Source organism: Lepidothrix coronata, unplaced genomic scaffold (genome assembly GCF_001604755.1).
Source record: "Lepidothrix coronata isolate B3197 unplaced genomic scaffold, Lepidothrix_coronata-1.0 Scaffold91, whole genome shotgun sequence".
NCBI lineage: Eukaryota > Metazoa > Chordata > Aves > Passeriformes > Pipridae > Lepidothrix > Lepidothrix coronata.
The window spans coordinates 1626745-1643523 of NW_016690271.1; the positions used below are offsets into that span (position 1 = coordinate 1626745).

The 16779-nt window shown below is 45.3% G+C and overlaps 1 protein-coding gene across 1 annotated transcript in view; it reads left to right on the forward strand.

Annotated features, from left to right (window-relative positions):
* The window catches only part of MED13 (mediator complex subunit 13), a 52873-nt gene that overhangs the window by 32350 nt on the left and 3744 nt on the right, over positions 1 to 16779 (forward strand). The window contains exons 10-29 of the mRNA XM_017821652.1: positions 1611 to 1827; positions 2676 to 2760; positions 3229 to 3350; positions 4435 to 4525; positions 4704 to 4918; positions 5346 to 5542; positions 6706 to 7622; positions 9037 to 9204; positions 10291 to 10514; positions 11046 to 11235; positions 11737 to 12202; positions 12839 to 13058; positions 13196 to 13387; positions 13521 to 13744; positions 13844 to 13986; positions 14218 to 14376; positions 14465 to 14650; positions 14779 to 14927; positions 15136 to 15309; positions 16430 to 16530. Of these exons, the coding sequence (XP_017677141.1) occupies positions 1611 to 1827; positions 2676 to 2760; positions 3229 to 3350; positions 4435 to 4525; positions 4704 to 4918; positions 5346 to 5542; positions 6706 to 7622; positions 9037 to 9204; positions 10291 to 10514; positions 11046 to 11235; positions 11737 to 12202; positions 12839 to 13058; positions 13196 to 13387; positions 13521 to 13744; positions 13844 to 13986; positions 14218 to 14376; positions 14465 to 14650; positions 14779 to 14927; positions 15136 to 15309; positions 16430 to 16530 (4440 nt within the window). The remainder of the gene's footprint in view (positions 1 to 1610; positions 1828 to 2675; positions 2761 to 3228; positions 3351 to 4434; positions 4526 to 4703; positions 4919 to 5345; positions 5543 to 6705; positions 7623 to 9036; positions 9205 to 10290; positions 10515 to 11045; positions 11236 to 11736; positions 12203 to 12838; positions 13059 to 13195; positions 13388 to 13520; positions 13745 to 13843; positions 13987 to 14217; positions 14377 to 14464; positions 14651 to 14778; positions 14928 to 15135; positions 15310 to 16429; positions 16531 to 16779) is intronic.

Genomic DNA, 16779 nt, shown 5'->3' on the forward strand with positions numbered 1-16779 from the left:
GGTGACAAATTTGGGCTTAGGAATTGAGGAATTCCATGATTGAGGAAGTCAAAGTGCACCCAGAGCTGCCTCTGTCGACTCCCTTGCTGCTGCTGCTGATTATTTTTGCTCCACATTTTTTATCCCTGTTCAGGTGAAAGGAGACTCTTCCTGTGATCAGCATCAGTTACTGAGGGGTTTTATTTTAGGATTTAGTGTGTTTAGTTTGTGGTGGAAGAGTCGAAGCAGCTCCTCAGCAGGCAGAAACTTGGAGCTGATTTTCTGTCCCGCTGGTGGCAGCAGGAGGAGTGGCTGTGGAGGGGAGCTGGGAGAGGCAGTAAAGGTGTGGTATTTATTGCAGCTCTGTGCTCACACTTGGTAACCATCTCTTGTGTTCCCTCTTTCAAGTTTAGATTGGCTGGTGCCTGTTTCAGCTCTTTCAAGATGTACTTTATAGGATTTTTAGTGCTTTCTTTTTTTTTTTTTGCCTGGAATTCACATCAGCCAACCAGATATTTCCTTTTTTTTTTTTTGCTGTTCAGGGCATGGTCTTTCCTTGTGTGGCTCCCAGTTTGATTTAAGAACTTATTAGAGCTTTTTCCCCCCAGAATAACTGGCTGTTCCCTTCCTCTGTGGTGATCAAAAATCCTGGAAAGCACTACTTGCCTTCACAATGTACTTTTCCAGGTGTTTAATTCCTCATTTCTGGAAAGTAGTTTCCATCTTGATTTTGCCCCCTTTTTTTTTTTTCTTTTCTGATGGCAATTTTTGCAGGATTTAGGAGAAAAGAAAGGTTTTATTGAGCATGGATGAGCAGCATGGATGGATTTGCCACTGCTGCTGGCTCTGAAGAATTTTTTTTTTCTGGAAAACCAATTTCTTGGAAGGGTCTGTGACAAAGTAAAACTGTTCCCATGTTCTTTCTCACAGCCTGTAGTTGACAGGGATGTGCAGAAAATAATCATGCTCCTAATCACAACAGCTTTCTACTTGCCAATATCTCTTCTTCCTGGTGCAATGTTATATTTGTAAAACTAATACCCCTGAGAGAAAAAATGAATTTCTGTGTATTTACCAACTCGAGTTTTGGCTCAGAATGTTAAGAAAAGAAAAATGCTGATGAAGGCAAATGTGGTTTTTTAATTCTCATTGGTAAATGAGGTAGTGGAGTGCTGGAAGCTTCGTTTGTATCGATCTGAGTGATATAAATGTCACTAAACACAGGGACACTGGTGTGCTTTAGTTGTGATTGTTGTTGCTCAGGCTCTTTTTGGGAATGGCACTGAGTAATTCTGTAACCTGCTGAGTTTCTCTGGGTGGATGTGGATAGTTTAATACACTTGTACTTTATAATAAATGACAGCTCTGACCCGGGATAAATTGCTGATCTTTATGTGAATTGACAGTGCAGGAGGAGAGCTGGGCAGGATGAATCACAGGGCTGTGTCTGACGTGTGCAAGGAGCTGATATTAAAGCACTAATGACTTCATCTTTAGCCCAAAAAGTTCTCTGAGGCTGGGGTGGGAAGGAAGTGGGAAGGGATGATGAAGTTGCTGTGTGATAGCAGAAATAATTCCATGTAATAAATGAGAAATAATTCCTTTGTGATTTTTCCTTTCCTTCTGCTCAGATTAATGGTGCAATGTAGGAAACCTTTGAAGGTTTCAGATGAACTGGTGCAACAGTATCAGAGTAAAAACCAATTCCTGGCAGCTGTAGCAACAGAGGCTGACCAGGAGCCCGAGATTGATCCTTATGCCTTTGTGGATGGTGATGTGGAATTCCTGTTTCCTGACAGTAAAAAGGAGAGGCAGAACATTGAGAGGGAGGCTGGGAAGAAACATAAGGATCCAACCAGTGATGAGATTAACCCAAATTGCCTTAGGCAGCAAGGATTTAAATCCTTCCCTGTTTTCTGAGGGGTAAATTTAAAAATATGATATCCCAGCAGAAATGATCAATGAAATCAAGCAGCATGTGTGCAACTGCCCCTGCAGTTTTGGTGGCACGCTGGTGGTACCACTGCAGCAGGGTTTGTGGGTGGCACTGGGAGAGCATTGCTGCAGCACAACAAGCATCACTCTGGCTCAGTGGCTTTCCTGTGGAAATAGGTGCTGGCAGGTGCTTGGGGAGAGGGGAAGAACAAGGCAAGTGCTTTGCTCAGGAGTGGAAAGGTTTGGGGGTAGGTGAGGTGAGCCCTGACTCGTTGCCTGGACAGTGAATTGCAATTTTTATTTGATTTTTTTGCACTTTAGCACAGCTACACCAGACTTGTACTGAGAGCAAAAGTGCACCCTACATAAAAGGGGAAAATCCAACTGCTTGGGAGCTTGGACATGAAATCATTTGCTCATTAGGCCTGGTTGTGTGGGGATGCTCTGCTGGCACCAGGGGTTTTACTCAGTAACTGTTGTAGTTAATGTGCAGCATTTGATATCAAATGTTTTTCACAGGTGTTGTGGTGAGAATCCACAACTTGCTTTTCAAATTCACCCCAACACGAACCCTTTGCTGTCTGTACCCCAAACTTTGTTCTCCCTGAGCCAGTCCCCCTGCCAGACCCCCAGAGCGCCCCCAAAGCTCTCAGGGGAGGGACAACCTGATACTTCCATAGGTACAGAATTCCCCCAGGGAGATAAAACACCTCCCACCCCACCAATTAATTTAGGCCAACTTTCCTCTCCTTTTTTAACAGGCTGAGGATGGAACATCCAGTGTTACAGTTTTATCCCATGAAGGAGAGGATGCAATGTCTCTGTTTAGTCCTTCTGTCAAGCAAGGTAAAGAGGCTTTTTCTTCTCTCTCTTTTAATTGTGCTCTATTAATGATACCTCGAATAGCCAATAAATTCCAACAGGCTGCTAAGTTTTGTGTTTTATGCTTTGTGTTTCCCTGCCCCTTCAGCCTGCTTGGAACACTTCTTTGTTGCATCTTGTAAATAAATGTGGTTTTATTTTTCTCATTGGTGAATGAGATACTGGTGTACTGTAAACTAAAAACTAAAAATCTAAAAAATCTAAACCTAAAAATCTAAAAAAAAAAAATAAATCTAAAATCTAAATGTTATAAAATGAAGGGCCATCTCACACCTGTGCGTAAGATGGATGAGTGGAACCGTGAATATACTACTCCCTTTTGTTTCCTTTTCCCTCCAGCTGTGGAAATAGTTCTTTAGTGAAGTTCTTAATGCAGATTTGTTGCCAGTGGTGTGTGATGTGTGTGATGTTTGCAATGTTTGTGCCTCTCAGATGCCCAACGAATCGCTGCCCACGCCCGCACGGCATCGACCAGCCTGTTCCACGAGACAGACCTGGTGGTGTCCTACACAGACCTGGACAATCTCTTCAACTCAGATGAAGATGAACTCACAGTAAGGAACAAGTCTTGTCTTTTTGTGCTTTGGGGTTTTGATTTCCTTTTTTTCTTTCCTGGCATTTGTAGCAGAGGTTGCACAACATGGGTGTAAACAAGCGCTGTGGCTCTCGGTGGCAGACGTTCTGTTCTCCTTGACTCACACAGTCACATTTTTGATGCAAACAACCTTTTGATCTTATTTCCTTACAATCCACACAGTACATGCTGCTTGAATATACCTGTAGTTATGATTTTACAGATTCAGCAGGTCCTAGTGCTCTCTTTCCTGATCTGTTTAACTGGTTAATCAAGGTGATACTGAAAGAAAACAGCAACTTCTGAAAGAGAAAAGGCATTTAAATCTGTGGACATTGTGCCAAATAAGCTGCTTCACTGCAGCAGTTATTATCTTGGAGCAGTTTCTCTTGCAGTCTCTGATGGCTCTGAATCCATTATCTTTCTAGTTTCTATTTCAATACTGTTTGTAATCAGTTGTCTTTTCTGAACTGTGCTTTGCTCTGTGCTTAATCCCAAATCCCCTTACCCAGACAAAATGCCCATCAACTTTAATGGGAGCTGCAGCTGAGTAAGGGCTGAAGGATCTTAAAGCCATCAAAGGTCATCAGTATGTAAAGGAAGTGTATTTGCTCTGAAATATGAAAACTCTTATAATCTGTAAACATGATAAAATAGAGCTCATTCTTTTAATTTCAAGTTTTTCTTCCCTGTATCTCGTGTTCCAGGATTTGTGTTTCTCTGTTTCTTCTGCTCCTGTTCCTGTGGTAACACCAGTGATGTTGTGGCTCTGGGAGCATTCTGGGGGACTGTGGGCAGCCCTATTTAGCCTTTTTTGGTGTCTGTTAATGTGCTGAGGGTTATTCTATAACTAGTCTTTCACTTTAATGGGACCAGGACTTGGTGGGAGAGCGTTCTTTGGGTGACCAGCATTAAGTGTAACCCCAACCTCTGGCACTGGGCTCCTGATTTATTTCGATTTTTCTAAATATTATACAAAGTCTCAGCTGTGAAATTTCCTGTTAGCAGGAAACATGAACAGTGTTTATGTCTGAAGTGATTTAATTCCAATCCTTCTCTCTTAGCCTGGATCCAAACGGACAGTGAACGGTGCTGACGACAAATCCAACTGCAAAGAGGCAAAAACAGGAAATCTGGACCCACTGTCATGCATAAGTAAGCTTTATTTGTGGGTTTTTTTCCTAAAGAGAATGCTAGCTCTAAACATTGCACTCTATTATGTTGTGGGAATTTGGAAATGTGTACCCTTCATTTGCCCTTCTGGAATTTTGAGACACAGGGAACACTTGGGAATGTTTTCATGCTCTAAAGTCAACTTCTGATCTGAAATTAGGCACTGCAGATCTCCATAAGATGTATCCAACTCCACCTTCATTGGAACAGCACATTATGGGGTTTTCTCCCATGAACATGAACAATAAGGAGTATGGCAGCATGGACACTACACTTGGAGGAACAGTACTTGAAGGGAACAGCTCCACTGTGGGAGCTCAGTTCAGGATTGAAGTGGATGAGGGTTTCTGCAGCCCCAAACCTGCTGAAATAAAGGTGGGTAGTGCTGATAGTCCTGATAATGATTTATTGTGCAGTTCATTGCTTCAATCTGAATAGGAATGCTGGGAAACTAAGTACAATTTGTAACTTGCATTATACCGAGGGAGTTAATACACTTTGGAGTAAGCAGTTTATGGTATTTTACCCCTTAAACTTCAAGGGCGAGTGAGACCTGAAGAGCCGTTAGTAAACTGTAGAAGTGCATTTCAGTCACTGCATTCCTGTTAGTGTTGATATATTGCTTTTTGGAACCCGTGGGTGTCAATACTGTGTGCACACATCTCAGCTTTGTCCTACAGCAATGTCAGGGTTTGGTGTGAAAGAGCCACTGCTTGAACTCGGTCCCGTTCTATGGAGGAGCATTTCAATTGCTGAACTGATCAAATTCCCACACTAATGCTTTCCCATATCTCACTTGCAGGATTATTCTTATGTCTATAAACCTGAGAACTGTCAAGCTTTAGTGGGATGTTCCATGTTTGCACCCCTGAAGACTCTTCCCAGCCAGTGTCTCCCTCCCATCAAACTGCCGGAGGAATGCATTTACCGCCAGAGCTGGGCTGTGGGAAAGCTGGATCTGCTCCCTCCAGGCCCTGCCATGCCATTCATCAAAGATGGGTATGACCTGTGAAGGGTTTTAAGCTTTGGGATGTTATTTCCAAATAGTATTTATTTTGGAAGTCAGTAATGAGAAGTATTTGTAGATACACCGTGTTCGTACAACTAAAGACGAGGGTTTTTAGAAGGATCCTTATGGTTAAAGCTGCTGGAAGAGATTCTTCCCAAATAGCTTCTTAACTGTACATGCATTTTATTCCTTTAAAGGTTTCTTGGGGAAGCTTAATGGTGCAAGGCCAGGTTTAATAAGTAATGAAGATGGTAAACAGTCAAGATAAATGTAAACTTGGGACTTTGTTTTTGTGGTGGTGTAGTACAAGGGCTTGGTAGGTGGTGCTGCTGTTTCTTAAATTATTTTCTAAAGTAGCAGCACTCTCAGCTGTGCTGGGATTAGGAAAACATTCCCTCTGGTTGGAAGCTGTGCCCAGTGTGACTGTGCCTGGACTCAGCATTGCAGGGGCATTCCTGTGCCCTGCAGTGGGTAGGGAGGGTCTTACTGGCAGCTCTTCTTGAGGGAAATGTTCATTCCTTTTTCTCTTCCGCATTAGTTGCTGGTATAAATGGATTAGGCAACAAGAATAATTGATAAAATTATAGGAATATTAAATCCTGGATTAAATACTGATGTTTCTTCTGTTAAGGTCATTCATAAGCAGTGTTTCCAGGTCTCATTAGCCTTATAGGTCTTTGGAGATACTCAGCTGCTTAGGAAAGAAAATGTTAAACGTTTCCAGGTGATACTTTCCTTGTGGATTCAGCTGAATTTACTATTGATAGAGCTGCTGTATTTTCTCAGTGTGTGTCAACACACATGTAAATAAAACATGAATAAAAAAGGTGTCCTTTAGACTCCATACAACCACAGAATTTATAATTTATTCTGGCCACACTTGTTTCCTGGGAGCTTTGTGCAAAGGAAAAGATGAGAGGAGGCAGGGAAAGATTCTTTAACAGTGCTGTCAGTGGGAGTCCTGCAAAGTCATTTAGAACAAATGCTCTTGAAGTTCCTTAGGGAGTGAAAAATCTTGCTGTGGATTATGAAAGACTATCTTAAAAAAGCAAATATTAATTAGGAAGGTCCTTCTTTAGAAATCTTAAGTCTTCAACTTCAAACCCAGTATGTTGTGCATTAAAGCCTTTCCTTCTCCCTGTGGCCCTGGCAGTGACGGGAGCACTCTGGACCAGGAGTATGGCCCTGCCTACACCCCCCAGACCCATACTCCGTTTGGGATGCCCCCCAGCAGTGCCCCTCCCAGCAACAGCGGCGCCGGGATCCTCCCTTCTCCCTCCACCCCTCGCTTCCCGACTCCCAGGACACCCAGGACTCCGCGGACGCCGCGCGGGGCCGGAGGGCCGGCGAGCGCCCAGGGCTCGGTGAAGTACGAGAACTCGGACCTGTACTCCCCGGCTTCCACCCCGTCCACCTGCAGGCCCCTGAACTCCGTGGAACCCGCCACCGTGCCTTCCATCCCAGAGGCACACAGCCTGTACGTGAACCTCATCCTCTCCGAGTCCGTCATGAACCTCTTCAAGGACTGCAACTTCGACAGCTGCTGCATCTGCGTCTGCAACATGAACATCAAAGGTGCTGATGTTGGAGTTTACATCCCCGACCCCACGCAGGAGGCCCAGTACAGGTGTACCTGTGGCTTCAGCGCTGTCATGAACAGAAAATTTGGCAACAGCTCTGGGCTGTTCCTGGAGGATGAGTTGGACATCCTGGGGCGGAACACAGAGTGCGGCAAAGAGGCGGAAAAACGCTTCGAGGCTCTCCGGGCCACGGCCATCGAGCACGGCAGCGGGGGGCTGAAGGAGCCCGAGAAGCTCCCCGATGAGTTGATACTGTTGCTGCAGGATCAATGCACCAACTTGTTCTCCCCCTTCGGAGCAGCAGATCAAGACTCCATTCCCAAAGTCGGGGCCGTTCCCAGCGTGGTACGTGTGGAAGAAAGGGATTGTTGCAATGACTGCTACTTGGCCTTGGAACACGGACGGCAGTTCATGGACAATATGTCAGGAGGGAAAGTTGATGAAGCACTTGTGAAAACTACTTGCTTGCACCACTGGTCAAAAAGAAATGGTAAGTATTGAAATAGCTTATCCACCTACTTGTCCACCTGTTTTTTTGTGTTTTCTTTTTCTTTCTTTTTTTTTTTCAAGGTTCCTTTTTTGTGGTTTTCCTTTGTGAATATTGGATGCTTAAGGCTGTTTTTGCCACCTGCGTGTCTGTGCAAACTTCTGTTCAGAATAACCGGTCCTTTTACCTTCTGTGTTCAGACACACCAAGCAGAGTAAGGCCTTGGCTGCCATCAGGTGTAAATTCCTAATATATGTGTGAAGTGTAACATCAGACCACTGTCACTGTCCACAGCACTTCCCTGGGTTTATCCTCTAAAGCAGCTCCTGGCTCTACAGAGGCTCTGGAATGACGCCTGTAGGAAGTGGAAAGGTTCAAGTGGTGCCTGTATTGTCAAGGCCACTCTGGTAGAATTAAACAGCTCTGATTCACTTGGCATTCCCACTTCTTTAAGGGGGAGGACGCAGTGGGTTAACAGCATGTCTGACAAAAAAAAGCATTATTGTAGCCTTCACTGTGTGTTGGATCTGCCAGAGATCCTTGGGTTTTTCCTTCTAGGGCCTTTCTCAAGGAATGCCCTTTGTTGTGTGTACTTGCATACTTCTAACAGTATTTTCAAGTAGCAACTCCACAGGGTTAGGGGTGAAAGGTAAAGTTCTGGATCCCAGGGAGCTGCAGTTCACATTGGTGATGAGATGAGGAGCACTGACAGAACAGCCAGGTTCATGTGGATCCCTGGGGGATTCACTTGGAAAGCCCAGGCTGGGGATAAATTGATGTTTTCAGGCAGCCGGGAGAAGACCCAGTGTTACTGTGACCTTGGGGTTTGGGATAAAAACCTGTAAGGATACTTGGAAACAGAAGGCTTGGAAACTGTAGCCACACCAAATTTTGTGTCAGATTTCTCTTCTAAAACCCTGTACCCGAAATGGCCCAGAGGTGGCACACGATGAAATGGGCTGAGGCTGCTGGAGGCTTCTCTGGCCTTCTCTGCAGTGAGCACTGGGTGGCAGTCTGCAAACCCGCCTTTGTTGGGAGGGAAAGCCGGGATTTAAGGATTCCACAACTTGTTTGGGATTGTTGTTGTTGTTGTTGGTTGGTTGGTTGGTTGGTTTGGTTATTTGTTTTATTTTAGGGGGTTTTGCTTTATTTTAACTCATAAGATGGGAGCCTTTCAGTGGGAAAAACTCCAGAGGAAAAAAAAATACAAAAAATACAGGTGGATTTTTTCGAAGTGGCTGAGAGGGGAAGAGGGAGAGCTGTAAATGAGGGTGTGCTGAACTTCAGCTATCACGGCCTTTCGGCGTGGTTTAAAATCTCGATTCTGTCCCTAATTTCGGGGGTCTGGGCCGTTTGTGGGGAGCTGTGCTGTGCCCTGCTGTTGCAGTAGCCCCTGATGATGTTGTTGTCCCTGCAGTGGTGGATGTGAGCATGCAGTGTTCCCAGGACATCCTGCGGATGCTCCTCTCGCTCCAGCCCGTTCTCCAGGACGCCATCCAGAAGAAGCGAACGGTCCGGTCCTGGGGGGTGCAGGGACCCCTCACGTGGCAGCAGTTCCACAAGATGGCTGGGAGAGGCTCCTACGGTAACAAATCCATGGAATTCTGTCTGCTCCCACCGCTCCATCCAACCAAGGCCCAGTGGCTGGGGTGCTGCTCAGCCTATTGGAATTCTAAACAGCACTTGACCTTTCCTTGCACTAACGAGAGCTATTAGACAGGGGAGAATTCTTCTCTTTGGAAAAACACAAAATATTTATATTCCTTAAAACAGGCAATGAATTAAAGATGTGCATATAAAATTTACAACTTGGCTTGCACTGTTTGTACACACCTGACACTTCATCCACTGAGACTGCAGAGGTGGTTTTAATGTTAAAAACTGAGTAACTGCTCAGGGTTTTTTTACTCAAAATTCTTTCATTCAAAAGAATTACCCCCTTTTAATTACCCTAAAAAGAGAGTAGTTAAAAATACTGAGTTTGAAATGCTTGAAAAGGTGTGGTTTATTGCTCGGTAGCTTCAGGACTGGTCAAGAGCTGAGGTTATCCAGCGTGTTGTCTCGATAAATGTTTGGAGTGGCCAACACGTGGTGCACATTTCCAGATAAAGGTGAATTTTGTGCACTCAGGTTTAATGACTTCATTAGCATATGGGATTGATTTACCACTGTGCACAGGAGTGACCTTTCACCAGCAGATCTTCTGGAGCTATATTTGGAACGTGGCAATTACACATTTACAGTACATGTAAATGCACCTTCTTAAGTTTGTTTCCTCCTCTGGCCCTTTACTTATCTGCTTAAAATATTTACATTTCTTCTCTGTCTTTGGTCCCTGATGGCTTTGGCTCTGTGGGGAAAGGCTTCTTGGACAGTCCAGATCTTTTCCTGATTGTCTGGGAACTAATAGAACTATTAAACACTATTAAAACTATTAAACAGCTTCTTGAGGCCCCGAGAGCTGTCACATAATAATGAGCTGATGCTTTTTTGCAGAGGGTTGATCCTGTGCTTTGGATCTGTTAAAATGAGAACTATCCCATTGATTATCAGGGCTCCTTCCTGGGAGCTGCTGGGAATTAGAGGCTGTTTTGCCCATGTTTCCTAGAAGCGGGGTGTTCATTTTTAGCTTTCTGCTTAATATACTGGAAAATGTGTCTTGCTTTTCCAGGAACTGATGAGTCCCCGGAACCACTGCCAATCCCAACGTTTTTGCTGGGGTACGATTACGATTTCCTGGTGCTGTCTCCGTTTGCTCTGCCCTACTGGGAGAGGCTGATGCTGGAACCTTATGGATCCCAGAGGGACGTTGCCTATGTCGTGGTGTGCCCGGAGAACGAGGCTCTGCTCAACGGAGCCAAAAGCTTCTTTCGGGATCTCACTGCCATATACGAGGTACAGGGAATGGATTTGTGAAAGGCTGTTCCTAATACGTGCTCACAGGGACTTATCAGGCTTGTCTGAGCCGATACAAACGCTGCACACAATGCTATCTCGGAAAGCTGCTCGGGAGGATTTTGGGAATGGGCACTTGGAAGATAAGGGCTGTCTGTGCTGCTGCCGTTCCCCTCAGCGGTCGCTGTTTGCAGAGTCCTTGTCTGCCAAACGCCACCCGGTGGCCAACCCCTGTATTGCCACGCTAATTGTTTTACCTCCATTTAATTCGTTAATTGCATGCTCGGATTGTGGGAAAGGTTACAGTAGATGGTGTATCAACCGGCCTGTTTGCATTCAGGAACACGCTGAAAATAAACCATCAAATCACTTTACGATGTTTCATAGCCCTGTAATTTCAGAATTAAAATTTGCTTTGGAAAATTGGAACTAAACTGACAGGTCTCTGCCCTTGTGATATGTCTTTTGTGCGGTATTTAAGAGTTTTTAAGGCTTAGCAGCTCCTTATCTCCTGTTTTCCCCTCTCTGCAGTCCTGCAGGCTTGGGCAGCACAGGCCCATCTGTAAGCTGCTGCCTGATGGGATCATGAGGGTTGGCCCCACAGCCTCCAAGAAGCTCTCGGAGAAGCTGGTCACAGAGTGGTTCTCCCAGACAGCCAATGCCAACAACGAAGCCTTTTCCAAACTCAAACTCTACGCTCAAGTTTGCAGATATGAGCTGGGTAGGACTTATTTTTCAGTGTTTCTTATTTCACACTGTTGCCACTCACTCTTTTCCAACAGAAGAGAAGACACCGTGGCTTATTGTCTTACTGATCTTGGCAATTTTCTGGGTTTAAGCTCGAAAGGGGAAAATCCAACCCCCCTGTGTTTCAATATGTGCTAAAATGGCCTCTTCTCATCCAGCAGTGCCTTTAGGGAATGGCAGTGTTGCTGCCTGACAGGGATTTTGGTTGTCTTTGTCTACTGGTGACTTGGATTCTGAGGCAGTGATTTCCAGCAATGCAGCATGGCTGGAAACAAAATTATTTTAAAAAGAGATTTCTGGAAATTTCTGAAAGATTCTTGTGAAAATAGTAGAATTTGTAAATTTAATACAGGTATTTGAATTTGGGAGGTAAAACATGTGCTCAAGGTTTGCTCTCTGTTTTGTTACAGCTGTAGATTTACATGAGCTTTAAAACAGTTTCAATATAAATTTTGTGCTTTTTTTCTGCTTTTAGGTCCTTATCTTGCTTCTCAGCCCTTGGACAACTCTTTACTCTCACAAACCAACCTAGTCCCTCCCTCCAGCCAGCCGGGCTCTGCTCTGCCCTCAGTGCCAGCCAGCGCTGGGAATCCCAACCCTCCAGCGTCGGCTCCCGCGGCCCCCACCAGTAGCACCATCACGGTGACATCCAACAGTGCCATGTCCTCTGCAGCCACCACGGCCAACTCCACGCTGACCACCACTGCCCCCTCCTCCTCCTCTGCCAGCCTGGGCGGTGGCATTGCCACGAGCAAACCTTCCTCCTTCCCCCCCTTCAGCAGCCTGGGCAGCAGCACTCCCGCCGCCCTGCCCGCCCAGGCCGCGCCGGTGCAGAACGGGCAGGCGGGGGGGCAGCAGCAGCCGCCGACGCTGCAGCCAACAGCGATGGCTGGGGACACGACTGCGGCTCCTGCACAGCCACACCCGGAGGTTTCGGAAAGGTACGGAGCCTGCAGCTGGAAAACCCCTCAGCTCAGCTCCTGGGAACCTATTAATGCGCTCTCATCCCCTTAGTAAAATTCCTGTGTTTATTTTCTGGTCACCAGGCTGCTTTTTAGGGAGAATGACAGTCAGTGATGGTGGAGCTGAACTTTCTGGCTCCAGTTGTAGCTGCAGTTCTAATTGCACCTCAGTGTCTGCTGTGGTACAGAAATAAACTGTCTTTTTTTTGCTTCTCTCTCCAAAGAGAGAAAATTCACCGAAGTGTTCACTTCTGTATTTTAAAGGGCTGGGGAGGGGGGGAGAAATAGATAATTGGCACCATCTTAGAGTTCTATTTTCTATAATCAAAGTTATAGTAGTGAATACAGCTCTTACTGAGAGACTGGCCTTGTAGATATTCTTGTTCCCCAGTTAAGCAACAGTTGAGCTGCTGTAATGAAAAAGGCTAAAGAAAAGACAAGGGATTCAGAGTTACTCATAAACTCACAGAGAAAAATGAAATAAAAATGCTGTTTCTTGCATCAGAATTGACTTGAAGGTCTTTCAGGTTAATATCTGACAATTTGATCTTAAAGTAAAAACAAATCTTTATAAAACTCAGCTTTTTGTAACTGGTTTCGAACTTCCCTTGGCAGCACTATGGATCGTGATAAAGTCGGAGTCCCCACAGATGGAGATTCACATGCTATCACTTATCCACCTGCAATTGTAGTTTACATCATTGATCCTTTCACATATGAAAAAAAGGATGAGAACAGCAGCTCATCCAGTTTGTGGACACTTGGACTTCTGCGCTGCTTCCTCGAGATGGTTCAGGTTCTTCCTCCCAACATCAAGAACATCATTTCTGTGCAGGTGAGGCAACACGAGTCAAGAACCAGAGACATTTGATTCCCAAGTAAAATTCAAAAGGCAGTGTACCCAAATTCTGTCTCAAAAGCCATTTAATGATGACACAGTGATTTATTTTGCCCTCCTTCAATCTGTTCCAGATTGTCCCATGTCAGTACCTGCTCCAGCCTGTGAAACACGAAGACCGGCAGATTTACACCCAGCATTTAAAATCTTTGGCATTCTCAGCTTTCACTCAGTGTCGGAGGCCTCTCCCAACGTCCACCAACGTGAAAACCTTGACTGGCTTTGGCCCAGGTTTAGCCATGGAAACTGCCCTCAAGAGCCCTGATGTGAGTGTCCTTGAGGGTTTGTGTAAAGATGGAGATCAGAGAGAGGTCCCTGTTTGTTAAACATGTAACTGAGTAGAGCTGTTAGCAGGAATTGCTGCCCAAAACTTCACTGTCTGTTCTGTCACCTTTACAGAGACCTGAGTGTATTCGGCTCTACACCCCTCCTTTCATACTGGCCCCAGTAAAGGACAAGCAGACAGAACTGGGAGAAACCTTTGGAGAAGCTGGCCAGAAGTACAACGTGCTTTTTGTGGGCTACTGTTTGTCCCACGATCAGAGATGGCTCCTTGCATCCTGCACAGACCTGTACGGGGAGCAGTTAGAAACCTGCATCATTAACATTGATGTACCCAACAGGTAAGAACCAAACTGGTCGATTCACGAGTTCCAAATGTGGCAATAAAGACTTGTTGCAGGTGGGTTTTAGCTTTGTTTTCCCTTCTTTCTCAATTCTAGAGCCCGCAGGAAAAAGGGTTCTGCCCGCAGACTTGGCCTTCAGAAACTCTGGGAATGGTGCCTGGGACTTGTGCAGATGAGCTCTTTGCCATGGAGAGTCGTAATAGGCCGTTTAGGAAGAATAGGACATGGGGAATTAAAAGGTATCGTTAGCATTTTTTAGAGTCTGAAACTGAATTTGAAGCTTTAGTTTTTCAATAACATCAAGTGTCTGTCCCTGTTTCTGGAAGAAAACCGAGATATTTTGGAGTTCCTTTGTATATTCTATATTAACAGATGTACAGTTTGTACCACACACTGTGATGTGTAAAATACAAATCTGTGTTGTGCAGCAAGAGCTGTTCTAGACAAACCTGTGTCCTCTGTCCCCTCAGACTGGAGCTGTTTGCTGAGCCGCCGGAACCTGCAGTCCCTGAGCAAGAGACTCAAAGACATGTGCAGGATGTGTGGGATCTCTGCTGCAGACTCTCCCAGCATCCTCAGTGCTTGCTTGGTGGCCATGGAACCACAGGGATCCTTCATTATCATGCCAGGTATTAGGGGAACTCTCTCTCATTTTGGCACAGGAGCTGCTAGTGCGGGGTTTGAGGAACTGAGGAAACACTTGGTCTGTCCCCACAGATTCGGTCTCGACGGGCTCCGTGTTCGGGCGCAGCACCACCCTGAACATGCAGACGTCCCAGCTGAACACCCCCCAGGACACGTCCTGCACCCACATCCTGGTGTTCCCCACGTCTGCCTCTGTGCAAGTGGCATCCTCAACTTACACCACTGAGAACCTGGACCTGGCCTTCAACACAAACAATGGTTCGTGCCTTGGGTTTGTTCTAATGAGCCATTTCCATTGCTATGGAAGATCACTCATTTCAGAGTGCATTGTCATATCCTGTGCGTAGGGAAACTGTAGGAACTCACTGCTCTTGTTCTTTTTCAAGATGGAGCAGATGGAATGGGAATCTTTGACTTGTTAGACACTGGAGATGATCTTGATCCCGATATTATAAATATTCTTCCTGCATCCCCTGGTGGATCCCCTGTGCATTCTCCAGGGTCCCACTACCCCCATGGAGGTGATATGGGCAAGGTAACTATTGCAGTAAATGCAGCTCTGTGTGTTTTGTCTGCTTCTTCTCCATCTGCTCACTTCCTTTTGTGGAATGAAAAGTTGTGAATCGCTTGGCTTGTCATGTAACGCTTGGATATTTCAAGATGCTTTGTGTTTCAAAAGCTACAGATAATTTCTGCCAAGTCGGTGCCCTCCTGACACGAAACCATTCCCTGTTGTGTTGCAGGGTCAAGGCACAGACCGATTGCTGTCCACGGAATCCCACGATGAAGTCACCAATATTCTGCAGCAGCCACTGGCCCTCGGCTATTTTGTGTCAACTGCCAAAGCAGGTCCATTGCCTGACTGGTTTTGGTCAGCGTGTCCTCAAGCACAAAATCAGTGTCCCTTGTTCCTTAAGGTACCGTACAACCGCTGTCCTGCAGGGATCAGAGCTGGGAACTGGGGTGTTCCAAACAAAGTCACTTCTTGTCTCTTGGGATAGCTCTGCTTTTGGTTCAGGAGAGGTTGGATGTGAAATTCTTGAGATTCGGCTTTTTGTCTTCGCTTTTTTTTTTGAGGGAAGAAAAATGAGTCATGGAAGTAGCAAACGTTGTGGAGGGTCTGGTTTGCTCGTGGTTTCCTCACAGTGGTCTGGGCTACAGGATTTTGTAGGAACAGGTTGAGTTTCTGGACAGAGCTCTGGTTAAGGCTGGACCACTGTGGGAAGTGGTGGTACAGAGGAAGGTACACAAGTGCAATATCATGTCTCATTTGCACTGGGTAAAAAAAGTACTAAATGCATCTCTTTCTGTATCACACAAAGCATAAAAGCTGTTTTTTCCACGTTGGCTGTTGCCAAGTTATAGCCATTGTATCATCTGTCTGGGTATTGTCTGATTCCCTTATCTTTTTATGGCACAATCAAGACATCCTTGACACATGGAAGGCCATCCATGGGTATACAGAGAAACTTTCTGTAATAACATTATTCACTTTTGACACAAATCAGCATCTAATACTCTGCTTTGTTTTCTAATGATACAGATACATCTTCTGCAGCCTTGTTTGTGTCTGGATTAGCAGTTCCTCTTGGCCTAAACTCAGCTGTGGCTTTGGTGTAGGGTATTATTTTGAAGAGGGGATTTATTATTTACACTAAGCAGTTGTAGATATGACATATAAATAGACCAGTCCCATGGAAAGCAACTGAATTTCCAAGTCTGTACGTTACCACACATCTTGGGCCACTTGAGTGGCTTTTTTAATAATCACTTAATGCAGCAAAGGGATTAAAAAACCAAACCTAAAATATGTTGCACTAGTAGCACTGTGCTTTCAGGAGAGATCTGTGTGAGTGAATGTCAAGGAAACCTTTATATACTGATAATTCCTTGTTGATTGCTTAGGGATAAGGTTTGTTTTGGCTTGTGTGTCAGAGAGAGAAGGTGACTGCAAGGTTCAGGCCTACGATGTGGGGGGAAGAAAATAGAGTGTAGTTAAACGAGGCAGTAACTTCTGGTTTCCTTCTTCCTTCTCAGGCCTCTTTGCACCTCCACGTGCCTTCAGTGCAATCAGACGAGCTACTCCACAGTAAACACTCCCATCCACTTGATTCTAATCAAACTTCTGATGTGCTCAGGTATGTATGGTGGATCACCTGCAAAGAGAGAGTGCCTTTCATTTCAGTGCTGCTGCAGAGAAGCTCCATGTCTGTTTGCCTGGCTGTTAGTTCTTTTGTGCTGCTGACATCCTCAGTGCATCCCAGAGCCAGGGAAATCGCTGTGCTTTAAGTGATTACGTGTCACAGAACAGTGGAGTTAAAACCAAACATCTCTAAGCCCTTCTTTAACTAGTCAGAGTTGGGTACAACTGAAAATGTCTGAAAGAC